General features: G+C 47.1%; 1 protein-coding gene across 1 annotated transcript; it reads left to right on the plus strand.

The window, feature by feature from the left end:
• Positions 1–2,157: 2,157 nt before the first annotated feature.
• On the plus strand, positions 2,158–4,931 carry LOC144123178 (uncharacterized). Its single transcript, XM_077656058.1, has 2 exons — positions 2,158–2,329; positions 4,570–4,931. Exons 1-2 carry the CDS (start codon positions 2,234–2,236, stop codon positions 4,912–4,914), a joined length of 441 nt encoding a protein of 146 aa, XP_077512184.1. The 5' UTR covers positions 2,158–2,233; the 3' UTR covers positions 4,915–4,931.
• Positions 4,932–14,954: the final 10,023 nt, after the last annotated feature.

A 14,954-nucleotide genomic window follows, 5' to 3' on the forward strand; every position in this document is an offset into this window, starting at 1 on the left:
GTCAACTTCTTTCTGGCTAACCTCAGCCAGTGATTTAGGGAAAGTGGGGAGCTTCTCGAATTGTGAGGATACACGTAATGAATTATCTGCATTTAGAAAACAAATTGTTGGAATTGGTATGATCGCATTGTGTAGTTATTTCTTTCTCATTAGAATAAGTTCTGTATGGGTAGTTAATTTGTTGCGCAATGGAATGAAATTTTATGAGCTAGATTAAAAATGCAAAATACATGAAAGCTGCGTAGAAATACAATCAATGATGGTTCACTAAATAAATAAACTGGAAGTAAGCATTCGTATGCGCTTCCTATGCGCAACTGCTGCCAGAAATGTCATTTTTTACTAGAGCTAAATAAAAAGTAGAAAAAAATAGCCCTATTACTAGACACAGTTAAAGGAAACGGCGGCTCGTTATGACATAAACATGATGGTTTTGAAAGCTTATCATTGATCAGGGTGACAAATAATATATAAAAATCATCCTTTTATGATCCTTGCTTTCAGTGAATGATGGTTTCGTGCACATGAAAGGTCGTGTTGCACGTCGTCTGCAAGTATGCCCGTATAATCCCTTGACCGACACCAGAATGCGGACGCCCGAACCAACTCGATACAGCTCTTGAGTCTGTTTCTGCTGTGGCGAACTTTCAGCGCGTTGATTTGAAATTTCTGACTGAAGTTGAGTAATTCCAAGCTCAAACAGAACAACTGGTTTAGAACATGGAAGGAGAGCGTCAGCCGTCTATATCACCGCATTTAAATCATTGGGTTACATTTATGTATTCAAGTTTTTTGGATTCGACATAGGTACTAAATGTTTGCGCAGCTGTACTGAAGATCACATGGCTCCTAAATATAAGCCTCAAAACATAATTTCCATGCTCCATTTGTTATAATATATATATATATATATATATATATATATATATATATATATATATATATATATATATATATATATATATATATATAGATTTAAGAGAAGTGGGCACTTCTACAAAGACACTTTTATTTATCAACGTTTCGACCGCGGTGCGGTCGAAACGTTGATAAATAAAAGTGTCTTTGTAGAAGTGTCCACTTCTCTTAAATCTTTATTCGGTGGAGCCAACGCAACCTACGTTCGTAATATATATATATATATATATATATATATATATATATATATATATATATATATATTATCAACGAGTCGCCTGAATTTCTTGCTTTTGAGTGCATGGACCAAGCTAAAGCGTTGCTTTATGTATGTATTTACCCGAAGCAGCTAGAGAATACGTGTGAAAATAAGCCAGAAACCAATGGCCGGACTATATCAGCCAGGCGTGTAAAAATGAGGTTGATCAGCTTCGTGCTCGTATGTTACCTTGAAGACTTCGCCCTGATCGTAGGCGTTCCCACGACAAGACTGTGATAAGAAAACTCCTGCAATGTGTTTGACCCGTTTGATAAATCAAGTTTTTGATCACCTAGTGTGAAAGATGGCTTCGCGGAATACATTGACCCTGGGATCGCCAGGTGTGTTGCGATAGCTTTCGTGCATAAAAGCGTGCGCACTACTTCCCGTCTTTGGATGCCCAGGCCCCCTATAAAGCACAGACACGATAAAAAGTGTGGTATTCAGGAAGTACACCTCGGTGTCCGCATACAACAGTCTCCCACAGAGTACCTGCAAAAAGGGACCATAGAAGGTAATCACCATCCAGCTCTGTCTTCATGAATATTGGGCTACTGGGCTTTGGCAGGTGGAAAACTGAAAACAGTGCAGAGTAAAAAGTACGTAAGAGGATTGTTCATGATACTGCCTATGAGATCAAATATTGCAACGTTGTGCAGACTTACCTCTTCTTTGCAGAAAAGATTTTTGCCTTTTGTTTAGCTCTGTAATGTCTTTTTTTTTACCTTTGCTAACATCTTTGTTTTTCCAGAAGAAAATGACTCGTTCAGCAGTATGCGGAATAATATTACTACTTGCTGCCCTGGGTGAGTAATTAATTGATTGGCTGTTGGTATTTCGTCCGCACCGATATAGCTTGTATGAGCATCGCCTTCACACTAGTTATCGCAACTCCAACGCTGCATTTTTGAAGCACGCTTTATATTGCAAATTTCTGAATGTTCACTGAATTTACATTATTCATTTACCTACCACACTGTCATCGGTTGCTCCGCAGGAGGAGAGGCTGTTCAGAAACGCGGAGCAGTGTTTGGCGTTACCCAGGAGAGTTTTCATATGGGCGAAGAGGCGCAGAAAATAGGCCAAGTCATGCAAGAATTCACCCGGAGGATGATCGCAGTCCTCCGAGAGCAATCTAAGATCGATGACAAGGTACGTGCAAGTATGAGCTATTTTTTGCAAACAGCTTCTGAATTGTATGCTTCCACCTTATAGGTGGACGTGCCGCCGCGTGCCAGGGTTGGATAGGAGAAATCGTCACTTCGTTCACTTTTTTTTCCGCATTCGAAAGCTGAAGCTTGTGAGCAAATTCACGCGAGCACACTCGCGTCACTATGTCGCAAGAGCGTTCTGAGCAACATTCTGAATGCAATGGCTTCAATACACCAGCGCAGACCTAACGAAAAGTTGATAAAGCACAATTAAAGAGAAAGTACGACACGCGTTTTTTTAGCTGTTATACTTGCAGACAAGGCATCCAGCCTTGCCTTTTGTATCTAAAACACAAAGAGAGTCAAGAACATTCCTGAAGATCGTGCAAGTCACTCGCGTGACAAAATGAGCGCATTCTACTTACATCATGTTTACTTGCGAATACTGACGACTGTGTGTTTCGAGCGAAGGAGTTGCAATATGCCCCGATTACTGCTACGTAAAACTATAGATTAAATGTACATACAGTGACGTCAGGAATGCCGCAACAGGTATCCATTTAAATTACTTTTCATGATGGTGTTCATTACGCCTTGATTCATACAAAAAAAAATGCGCACCCTTGTACCCGGATTGAGTATCACCTAATTGCACGATAGCAACTGCTTGTTAAGAGTTTGTTATTTAGTTCGTTGTAAATATAATGAAGGCTACAACGTGTATATGAGGCACTATGAACACGATATGTTTCATGCCATGACAAAACACGAGAGGTGACTAGATTCCGCTCAACTAACTTGGCAAGCTTGTGAATGAGAAGAAATTTGGTGTATGGCAGTTAATTTGAATAACAAAACGGTAGTAATGAGTACAGCAAAATTACCCTCTCATTGTCCAGGTACTGACCCCAAGAATGTACTCAACCCGGTCTACTCTTCCTTCAACACCAAATTCGGTTTTCGTTAAGCGCATAAAGCGGCCATACAAACAATTTATTAAGTTTAAGTGAGGTTAGTTTACTACACAGTGAAGACTGCTACAACTAGGCATTCGTTTCAAGTTGAGTAAAACAGCAAGGCTTCTGGCGTAAACAGAGGGGAATAAAATATTTCGTTTGGGTTTTATAACTCGGATAACTATGCATGATATAGACAGCGCTTGTTTTCTCTTTGTGCCGCCTTTGTTGCGCTGTTTTCCCACCATGAGTGCTTGATAACTCGTTCAAATTTCAGCTTTAAACAATTTTTGCGCATTTTCTTCTCTTCAGCGGGAAAAAAATACCTCTTACTTTGCTACTTTGCTTTCTTTTTGATGAACATAATGATGTCGTTATGTAGCCCTCGCTTGTAGGTAGGTATGGTGTCAGGTTTTTTTTTTTTTGGCGAGAAACTAACGTGATTGAACTTTTAGGTTTCGTGACTATTTGATCCTGACTGTTTGATTTTTATAAATGTATGCTTGAATGTGACGCAGCTGGTGCATACAGCGATCTCTCTTTTTCTCTCGCAGGAATGATACAGTTATCATCTTCGCTTGTTACTATGCCGATGACATACTGAAAGCCATAGGCAACAGCTGAGTCATATCGGAGAGAAGACACTTTGTTACAGGTGCAGTTAGTCGAATTGAATCCTAAAGTTGGTGGCGAAAGCCGCGGAACAAGGGAGTGCTGCGAGAATCTCATAAATACGAATACGTCTACTCCTCATTTTCACATATATATACTTGCTGTGAAGAAGCGATGACTACAATTTTCTCTAATTCATAATATTTATTCATAAGATAAGGGACACAGTTTTTGTTATCAATCTGCGCGAGCTGGCAGAACCTTCTTGCAAGCACAGCCTTCATGTGGGCTGCTTATCGACCGTTTTTCTTAAAGGCATTGAAGGCTAATTTTGGAACACTGGCTATATGAAGGCCTTCATTTTTTCCGTGTTAGTGTACGTGTGCGCAACACGTTCAGTTTTTGTTTTGCTTTATTTTGGAGTTATGAAGATGTGCACACCCGTTTTTCTAGAACTTGGGGTTAATGATAAGAGGTGATTGGAGTAAGAAAATATTCAGACCGTAAAAACACGATCGGCAGTCAGTATTGGGGCCACATGGGCTGTGTTCGGGACGTAAGGGAGAGCAACAGTTTGCAGGAATCACAAGGAAATGAAGGGCTGCGGGAACGCTAATGGTTCGTTGTTGTCCGCTGTCGGCATGCTTATTAATCACGGTTGTCTCTATTCCAGGAAGCTTACGCAAGGTACAAGGAGGTCATTTCTCAAGGCCTCGATGCTGTGGCAGAGCTTGACCCGTTCAAGCCTGGCACAATGCAGCAAGCCCGTGACACCATTGAAAGCCTCCTTCTTAAGAAGCAGGCGCGTAGCGCATTCGAAGACTACGATCTCTTCGCCTCCTACTTGAAAGTACTGGGCGACGATATTACCGACATTGGACAAAAGTTGATTGAGCACGGAATCACACTGTGCGGTAATTTCGTCATCGAAGACGGCCTGTCGGACTTCGAGAAGAAAAACTTTGAACATTGTGCTAATGTTTTCAGGCTAAGCTCTATGAAAGATTGGAAAAAGTAATAAAAGAAATAACTGTTTTTCATGACGTGTTATTTCTTCACCTATTATTACAAAATACCTTAAATGCTCTAGTAATCTTGGTACATTTGCCATGTAGTTTTATGAAAGATTTATTTGGATTTTTTACGAGAATGAAATGGCATAGTTCGAAGTACTGCAACCTACTATTAGAGACCTTCAGCTTTTTCAGAAATGCCGGCTGTTAGGACCATCATTACCACGCTTTGTCAAACAGTGAATCCAATTGTGGGTCTTCGAAGTCGGTTGTTGATCTGGGGGAAAAACAACTACAGGGAAACGCTCCGTTTAGCGAACACAGCGCTAATAGCAGTTCTCGTAGTAAGGCTACCTTAACTGTGTATCTTAAGTTGTGTGCAAACTGTGCACGCTACTCAAAATTATAACACTGAAACGAGGTACGCTGTTGACTGTTGAGCGAATAGCACTAACCGCACTGAATTAGCAATGTTAGTGCTGAGAACGGCCCTCTTATGTGGCCATATTGGGAGTTAAGTACAGCATGCGCTGCGAGGTCGGTTGTACATTTATATTTTTTTGCGACAAAATGTTTAAAAGAACTTCTATTTGGGCTATATGGTTCATTTCGATCCACAAAGGAAAACTGTAGCGCCGAAAAACACACAGAAACAGCGCTCGTCCTACGTCGTTCTTCTACTGTGTCTGTGTGTTTTTCGGCTCTACTGTTTTCCTTTCTGGACAAATTGTTTTTTTTCGTTTCTTGAAATTTTCTCTGAATTGTATGCTGCTGGAAAGTTAGGCATACAACGCCAAATATCTGCTGCACACAGAAATATTTGAATCTGGTAGACCTTCATAACGAAGACCCGATATTACGCTTTCCAAGAAGAACCCTAGCATAGTGCAGAGGCTGTAAGACTGTCCTTCGGCTTTTGTGAGTGTCAGACTAGCGTAAGCGACAATGTATTCCTCAAAGCCTTGATTGCGCTGAGCGAATACTGCACCGAGGCCGACGCCGCTGGCATCGGTGTGGAGTTCCGTCGGAGAACGAGGGTCGAAGTCACGCAGAATTGGTGGAGTGGTCAGGAGGCGACGGAGTGCCGTAAACGCTTCATCACAGGCTGGCGACCTGGCCGAAAGGTCGTGGCTGGAAAAGAGCTTGGTACGGGCGCCCTTTTGATGTTGTTACCGATTCCCACGCCCTCTGCTGGTTGTCTTCTTCGAAAGATCCCTCTGGTCGACTGGCGCGCTGGGCTCTGCGACTCCAAGAGTACGACATTCGCGTTACCTATCGTTCCGGCCGCAAACATGCCGATGCTGATGTCCTCTCAAGTTTCCCTGTGCCATCTGAGCCAGTGCCTTGTATATCCGCCCTGCCTTCTTTGACGTTTGAGTCCGCTGATATGGCTTCCGAGCAACGCAAAGACCCATGGATCGCTTGCCTCTTAGATCTCTTATCTGGCCAATCGTCCCGACCTCCTCCCCGTGCTCCCCGTGCACCAATTCGCCATCCGAGGCGAGCTTCTTTACCACCGCAACTACCTCCCAGATGGTCGCAAGTGGCTTCTCGTCATTCCGACACATCTGTGCTCCTTCAGTTGCTCTTCTTATCACGATATTGATTCCCAGTGTGCCCATGCCGGATTATTGAAGACCTTCACCCGTCTACGACAGCGGTACTAGTGGCGTGGGATAGCCTTTCAGTCCGCCAGTTCGTTCAGTCCTGGTCCGCATGCCAGCGACGAAAACATCCACCTCGCCGACCTGCCGCTCCTATGCAGCCGCTGCCTTGCCCAGCGCAGCCCTTCGAGCGTGTTGGCATCGACCTCTACGGCCGTCTTCCCAGCACATCGACCGGGATCCGCTGGATCATCGTTGCCATCGACCACCTTACACGCTACGCAGAAACGTCGCCTTTACGATCCGCTACAGCCCACGACATTGCATCCTTCATTCTCCATCGCATCATTCTTAGCTATAGTGTACCCAAAGAGCTGCTCAGTGATAGAGGTCCGGGCTTCCTGTCTGAAGTTGGAAGAGCTCTTCAGGTTGCAGCTTCAGGAATGCAACATCGTTCACCGCACCAGCTCCGCCTACCATCTCCAGACAGATGGCATGGTTGAGCGTTTTAACCGCACCCTCGGGGACATGCTGACCATGTATGTGGCTTCCGACCATTGTAACTGAGACCGCGTTCTCCCTTTTGTCACATACGCTTATAACTCCGCTGCTCAAGCCACCACCGAATTCCCGCCGTACTTTCTCCTGTACGGACGTGAGGCTTTTTGCACAATGGACACCATTCTACCTTACCGCCCGGATGGTTCCGAAATTACAACTCTTTCTCAAGGCGCAACTTATGCCGAAGGATGCTGACAGCTTGCCCGGTCCTTCACTTCTCACGCCCAGCACCAGCAGAAAAGCAGCCGTGATCCCCCTGCAGTTCCTCTCGCTTACCCTCCTGACTCTTTGGTCTGGCTCTGGGTACCCTTCTCAGGTCGCGGCCTTTCCTCCAAACTTGTTAGCAAGTACCAGGGACCCTACCGTATTCTTCAGCTGACATCCCCCGTCAGTTACCTCATCGAGCCCCTTACGCCATTCCCTGATCATCGTCGCCGAGGTTGCGCCATTGTCCACACGACCCGCCTCAAACCATACTTGTAGTCAAGGGTCTGACGGAATCCCGTCTGGTCGGGATGGTACATGATACTAGTGAGTCGCACCGACCAAACATTAAGATGGAATGACGTTTCGGCTCCCACACGGCAGCCTTGTTCACAATGAGGCAAAACGTTGCGGTGGTGCCTTTTTTATGCGGCGTATATGCGATCCCAGGCATCTCGCGTAGATAGGTGGCAAATTCCCGTCATTTCGATTGATAGTATGCGCTGTTGTTTGGATGATCAGCGACTCAAGATAGAGCCGTGATTTCCTGTCTTTTTCATTGGCGTATCATCAAACCATACTACGACCCCGCCAACGTCACATCGCCCTAGGCCGCCAGGATGGTGCCCTTTCGCACGGGGGGAATTGTAAGACTGGCTTATGGCTTTGGAATTTTCAGAGGCTGGCGCTTAACGAAGAAGACGACGAAAAACGCCGAACGCTACGAAGCTCGAGCGCCGAACGCTCCGTCCCTCGTGCGTGCTCTGGACTGACCGCTGCCTCTGGTCTCTGCCTGGACTGTACCGCTGGTTGTTCGCGACGCTGTGCTTTGCAAGACGTTTTTTATTACAAGGCCATGAATCACAATATTTCGGCTGTAACAAGGGAGTACATCGATCTTGCTCATGTAATAACTGGAGACAGGCAGCATCAATAATAAAATTCAAAGATAATCAGAATGGGTTAGTGTGCATCTCAAAGAAAATCTCTTGTTTGAACCGGAACTTACCGATATGTTAAAAAAAGGCACACAACACTCGTTGCCTTATAGTACGTATCTCATGTATCAGAAGGTCTGACGAAAAGGACAAAGCCTAGATTAGGAAAGGCAAAGCGAGCTATGCAGAACAAAAACTGATTACACAAGTGTTAACGGAGACAGAGGCTGAGCCGAGCAGATTATAGATCAAACATACGTTAATAACATTCTAGATGAAATGTAAGCCAGCAGATTATACTCGTTTGAATTATAAGAGAAAAGGTATAACCTATGTATTATCCATTAGGGTAGCAGAGTGCCGAAAAAGATTGCCTAAACAAACTGCTTGAATTCGGTTGGTTGTATGGACCACTGTAATTTCGTCCTTGCTCTCTACATGCCTCCTTTTTAAAGTGGTTAAGGACCACCATTATTTGCACTGGCTGGCCAACAACCGAGACCCACTGGGATTTCTAGCACGGTGGAGCCTCTGAATACAGGATTTTTTTTTCATTGCGCAAATATACCCATCGGCGTAAGAGAGTTATATGTACATGTGCAGGCTGGTGTCGGCTATGAATGCCAACAAGGCCCGCTATTGGGGCCCATGGGCATAGGTAAGAGTGTCCGGTGGTCGGCTACGTGATTGCAAAGAAACCTGGACAGATGCATGAAGACGTTGACACCCTCTATACCACACCCGTGGAGTATCTTCGGTACATGCCACAGAGATTTTTTCATAAAAAAAACTCAAGCACCGTTGACCACGCCACCCGCCGCGGTGGCTCAGTGGTAAGGGAGCTCGGCTACTGATCCGGAGTTCCCGGGTTCGAACCCGACCGCGGCGGCTGCGTTTTTATGAAGGAAAAACGCTAAGGCGCCCGTGTGCTGTGCGATGTCAGTGCACGTTAAAGATCCCCAGGTGGTCGAAATTATTCCGGAGCCCTCCACTACGGCACCTCTTATTCCTTTCTTCTTTCACTCCCTCCTTTATCCCTTCCCTTACGGCGCGGTTCAGGTGTCCAACGATATATGAGACAGATACTGCGCCATTTCCTTTCCCACAAAACCAATTATTATTATTATTATTGACCACGCCTACCTCCGGTCCTGCGGGAACGCTTCCGATAAAATATTCTTTTTGCATGTCACAATGAGTCAAACACTGGCCACATGAGTTTTGCACTAATAATGGCTAGTGTGCGCCACGCGTTTTGTTGGCCAAAACGTGCTGATATGGTACGCTGCTACGTCAGTGGTTGCAATGAAGGCTAACACCGCAAGTCGCCACCGCTAAAGTTTGCGGGTTTGCTCCAACCTATTGCATCGCATTGGGCGCCATTATAGAAAGTCGGAACTGACTTTCTGAGATATATTCCTACCACCGGCTGCTAATAGATGATTTATCGCCCCCACCGACTCTCACCCACACTATCAATAAACCAAGGCGGGGATGTGCGGCACATCATCTGAGATCTCCGAGTTTTTCGCGTACTAGAAAGAGTTGCGTCATGGTGCGCTGTCACAGGAACTAACTGATAGAGGCACTGCCTTTACGGTGCGAGCCATTGCAAGACCACTGAAGATTATTCGCGCACCAGTTCGCTCGCAGGAAGACAAAAAATTCATCTCCGACATGGTCGCAATCTACATGAATGCGCAACACAAAGGCTCAAACCAGATTATCCCGTACGCCACATACGCCTAAAACACGCCTGCTTAAGGGATGACTAGCTTTACACTGTTTTATTCTGTTTATGAACGAAACGTTCAGGCGGTCTTCCACTCACATCCTCCCAATCAACGCCAGGAGCAGTATAAACCGCCTCCCAATCAACGCCAGGAGACGTATAAACCGCCCCAAAGATCTCAATCGCCCGCCCTCCGAACTCAGATGCAAGCTCAGCCAAGAAAAGCCGACCTCTGGATTACCCCCGACCAGCGCCGCCCGCTCTGCTTCCATTGCGGCGAACCCGGCCATATTCTTCGGCACTGTCCCTTAAAAAGAATGGGCCTTAGTGGCTTCTTCTCACCTAGTGCCGCGCGACTCCGTCCATGCCAAGGACGACGGGATATCGACAAGTACCTGCGTCTACGTGTGATCTAACCATCTCTCTCGCTCATCATACCCGGCCACTCCACTTTTCGCGTCGCCGGGCCGCCGCTATGCAGCGGTTTTTCGCGGAAGGTCCCCCACCCCCCGCAGGGCAAACTAAAGAAAGCAACCTTTGGAGGTGAGCTTGTTCACCAACGATACGACGAAGATCCTCCACCGACCACGCCGTTTGAAGACGCTGCACCCGCTACGCCGCATAAAGACACTACACCCGCTTCACCGACGCCGCACACAATGACAACCCCGACCACGACGCGAGCCGCCCTCAAAGACACCGCCACCGAGAAAAGCTTCCAAGACACGCCCTACCCACGACTCATATACGCGACGAAACCGCGACCCGACACCGAAGACGACGTGCAACGGAAGCGCCAGGACATCCGACAAAGAAGGGACTATCGACGGCCCGAAAGTTAGCGCTCTAGTCGACACGGGCGCCGATCATACGGTGATGAATGGAACATTCACCGCGAAATTGAGGAAAGTCACGACCGCCTGGAACGGCGCGAAAAATCGCTCCGCCGGAGGTCACCTCATCACGCCATCAGGGCGATGCACAGCGCGAGTGACCGTCAAGGGACATGCCTATCCTGTGATCTTCGTAGTACTACAAAAATGTTCCGCGATGCAATACTGGGCATCGATTTCATTAATGGGGATCAGGCGATCATCGATTTGTATTCAAAGCTCATCACACTTTCGACGGACGACGCCATCCCTTCAATGAGGACTATGAAGCAGCATGTTGCCTTGGTGTCCTGGATAAACCGCAGGCGCCACGGACGCCAATAACAAAGAAGCTCTCATCGAGGGGAACAAGGTGTTGATTTTAGAGCGAGAAATCGGCATCGCAAGAGGCACTGCACATTTCCGCAATGCGCAAGCTGAAGTGCTTCTGCGAACTTCAGCGAAGAATACCGGCACGTTAACAAATGAACGACGATTGCTTTCCTCGGCGAAATATCCGACGTTCGCGACGCCTTCGCTCTCTCCGATCGAGTCCCAGAAGATGGACGTAAGGGAGATCGGAAGCATGTTTTTGATATAAATTCAGCCCTGCCCCGCAACAGAGAAGACGAGATCCGCAATCTGCTTCGAAGCTACAGCGAGTGCTTCTCGTCATAGCCAAAGGTCCGACAGAAGCCGATTACTAAGCATCGCATTGTAACCGACCAGCACGCCTCACCTCTCCACCAGAGCCCTTACCGCGTGTCGCCGCGAGAAAGACAAGCCGTTTTGAGACCAAGTTCAAGAAATGCTTCGCGAAGACGTCCTTCAGGCACAGGAGAGTCCCTGGGTGGCACCGGTTGCTCTAATGAACAAGAAAGACGGCGCACTTCGACTCTGCGTTGATTACCGCCGCTAAAATAACAGAACGATGAAGGACATCTACCGCGTCCCCCGCATCGACGACACCCTGGACCGGCTCTGCAGCACCAAGCATTCTCATCGATGGACCTCAAGATTGGCTACTGCCAAATTGAGGTCGGCGAAAGAGGTCGCGAGAAGACTGCATTCATCATTCAGGATGGGCTCTTTGAGTTCAACGTGATGCCATTTGTTCTCTGTTCCGCACCAGCGACGTAATAGCGTGTAATGGATAAGGTGTTGGCATATCTCAAGTGGTAGATTAGTCTAGTATGTTTAAATGCTGTGGTTGACGTCGCCTCGAACTTTGAAGACCAACTGAAAAGGCTTCGAACACTACAAGAGGCAATCAAGAAGCTATCGCACTGTTCCCAATGATGGCTAAGAAAGCTGTGCTCAGATTTCTCGGACTTTGCGCGCATTATAGATAATTTGCCGAAAACTTTTCGTGCATGCCGAGCCTCTGACCCAACTGACAATGCCAGACGTGCCATTTAAATGGAAAGCGCCGCAAGCAGAAGCTTTAAAGGAAGTTCAGCGTGGTTGACAGTCCACACCAATTCTCCTGCGTTTTGGTGAAATAGCCGAAACTGAAGTTCATAGCGACGCAAGCAGCGTGGCCCTAGGCGCCGTCGTCGTCCAAAAAAGCGACGGGGTGGAGTAAGTCATCGCATACATTAGCCGTTCCCTTTACAAGGCCGAGGCTAACAATTCGATGACTGAGAAGGAGTGCCTTGCCATCATCTAAGCTACGTCGAAATTCCGCCCCTACCTGTACGGACGACCGCTCAAGGTGGTCAGCGATCACCATGCTTGCCAGTTTGAAGGACCCCAGTGGCCGCCTCGCTCGATGGAGTCTCCGCCTCCAGGAGTTTGACGTTGACGTCACCGTCGTTTACAAGTATGAACGCAGGCGCTCTGACGCCGATTGCCTGTCACGAGCCCCTGCAGGTGCATCCCCGCCGGACGATGATGAGGACGCCTCGCTAGAATCCATCAGCTCCAGCTCTTCTGCACAGCAGAAGCGCTCGGACCCCGACCTAAAACGCCTCATTCAGTACTTCCAAGGCAAGGTTTCTTCACTTCCCGTCTCGTTCAAGCGAGGACTGTATTCCTTCAATGTACAGAATGATGTCCTTGTGAAGAACTTCGGAGTGAACAAAACAGCTTACCTCCTCGTTGTAACTGAAATTCTCCGTGATGAAGTTCTACAGGCTTCAAGCGACGAGCCGACAGCTGGACATCGCGGATTTTCTCCGCACCCTCCGCCGAATTCAAGACAAGCGCTACGGGCCGCGACTGTCTGCGGACGTCGCACATTACGTGAAAACCTGCCGGAACTGTCAGCTGCAAAAGATCCCTCCCACCCAACATCAGGATTGCTGATACCCATTTAACTCCCCTCACGCCTCTTTTACCAGACTGGCATGGACTTGTTTGGTTCTTTCCCGAAGTAAACGTATGGGAATAAATGGATCATTATAGAAACCGACTATCCCACCAGCTACGCCGAGGCAAAAGCCCTACCGAACGAAACACTAGCAGAAGTCGGCAAATTGTTCCTGGAGTGCATTCTTCAGCGACACGGCGCCACTCATGAGTGCATCATGGACAGAGGAACAGCATTCACGGCGGATCTAACGTAAGCCATCCTGCGTTACAGCGAAACCAGCCACCGGAGGACAACAGCATACCATCCGCAAACCACTGAACTGAACTAGAGCCTGAACAAAACCGTCACCGATATGATCACTATGTATTTCGATGCCGAAAACAAGACCTGGGACGTCATCCTGCCTTACGTCGTCTTCCCCAACAATACCGCAGTGCAAGCCACCACCGATATGACGCCTTTTAGGCTCACTCATGGCAAAGAGGCCGTTATCACGCTAGACGCCATGCTGCCCAACGTCGACGTCGCCTGTTGTGAGGCAAACAACAACAACCTTCAACGCGCTGAAGAAGCCCGGAGACTTCCCCGATTACGGATCAAAGATCAGCGACGGGCCGACGCCAGACGCTTCAACGTACGTACGCACGTAGACGCAACCTTCTTAGCCAAAATTATTCCCGTGGGAGCAATAGCAGTCGTTATTCCCCGTGAACAGCGCGAAAGGAGAACCTGCGGCTGCGTGCGTGCGTGTGCAGACTTCACAGACCAAATACTTAGCTCTTGGCCTGTAAAGGACTAACTGAAGAACAAACGACAGAATTTGCTCCCTCCGGTTCATAGTTACTCCCCAAACAAGCAAGGCGGCGCCCTTCAAAGCAGGACTCCTCACTTCAGACTGATTTCGTTTCCGTCATTGTTATTGCTTTTTCAGTGCATTCAAGACAGATAAATGGGGCACCAGTCTCTCGCGTCATCTGGTCTCACCTATAACAAAACGTAACGCAGATTATTAACGATGCTAATCGTGTTCTCGGTTATTTTCGCCGAACCCTTCGCCGAGCTCCTCCATAAGTAAAGTTGTTAGCTTGTTTAACATTCATTCGTCCCAAACTTGAATACGCATGCGCGGTTTGGGACCCCTATCAAAGTAACCTTTCTAACTTACTAGAAGCAACACAGAACCGCGCAGCAAGATTCATCCACTCGGCCTATTCCTATGATGTAAGTGTCACTGAACTAAAACGTAATGCTCATCTTACAAACTTAGCAGACCGCCGTACTATTGCAAGGCTATGCCTTTTTCATCAATTTTACTATCACTCCATGATCAAGTCTATTATCAGCCCTGCCCACCGCATCTCCAGCCGCACGAGCCACCTGAAGGCCGTTTACCCTCCCCCTGCCCGGACTAGTGCTCATCATTTTTTGTCCGCACTGCAAAGGACTGGAATGACTTGCCCAACACCGTCGTACCCATCATCATTCATAAAATCCATCGAATCAACTATGTGCCCTGAATTCCACTCCCTCATGTAATACCCCTTTAATGGGGCCTTTGAGGTTGTAATAAATAAATAAATAAATAAACAAATAAATAAATAAATAAGTATGAGTGATAATTTTGCTTTATTTTTCAGTTAGGGTGACGATTCTGCTGCTGCTAATCTTAAGTATTGCGTCGGTTTGTTGACAAAATGTTCGCCGTCCTAACAAGCAGATGGCGGCGCACTAGTCTGCACATTTCGTTTACATCTAGGTTAGACTCTGGTGTCAGATGTACACCTGTTGTAAAGGTGTAAAGGCTGTGACCACGACATAAT

The sequence above is a fragment of the Amblyomma americanum genome, chromosome 3, assembly GCF_052857255.1.
Source record: "Amblyomma americanum isolate KBUSLIRL-KWMA chromosome 3, ASM5285725v1, whole genome shotgun sequence".
Classification (NCBI taxonomy): Eukaryota; Metazoa; Arthropoda; class Arachnida; order Ixodida; family Ixodidae; genus Amblyomma; species Amblyomma americanum.

What these genes read in the sequence shown, in the direction of transcription:
- LOC144123178 (XM_077656058.1), top strand. Translation starts at nt 2,234, where the DNA reads ATGGGCGAAGAGGCGCAGAAAATAGGCCAAGTCATGCAAGAATTCACC. An exon ending in AATCTAAGATCGATGACAAG is followed by an intron (nt 2,330 to 4,569) that starts GTACGTGCAAGT and finishes TCTCTATTCCAG; the next exon opens with GAAGCTTACGCAAGGTACAA.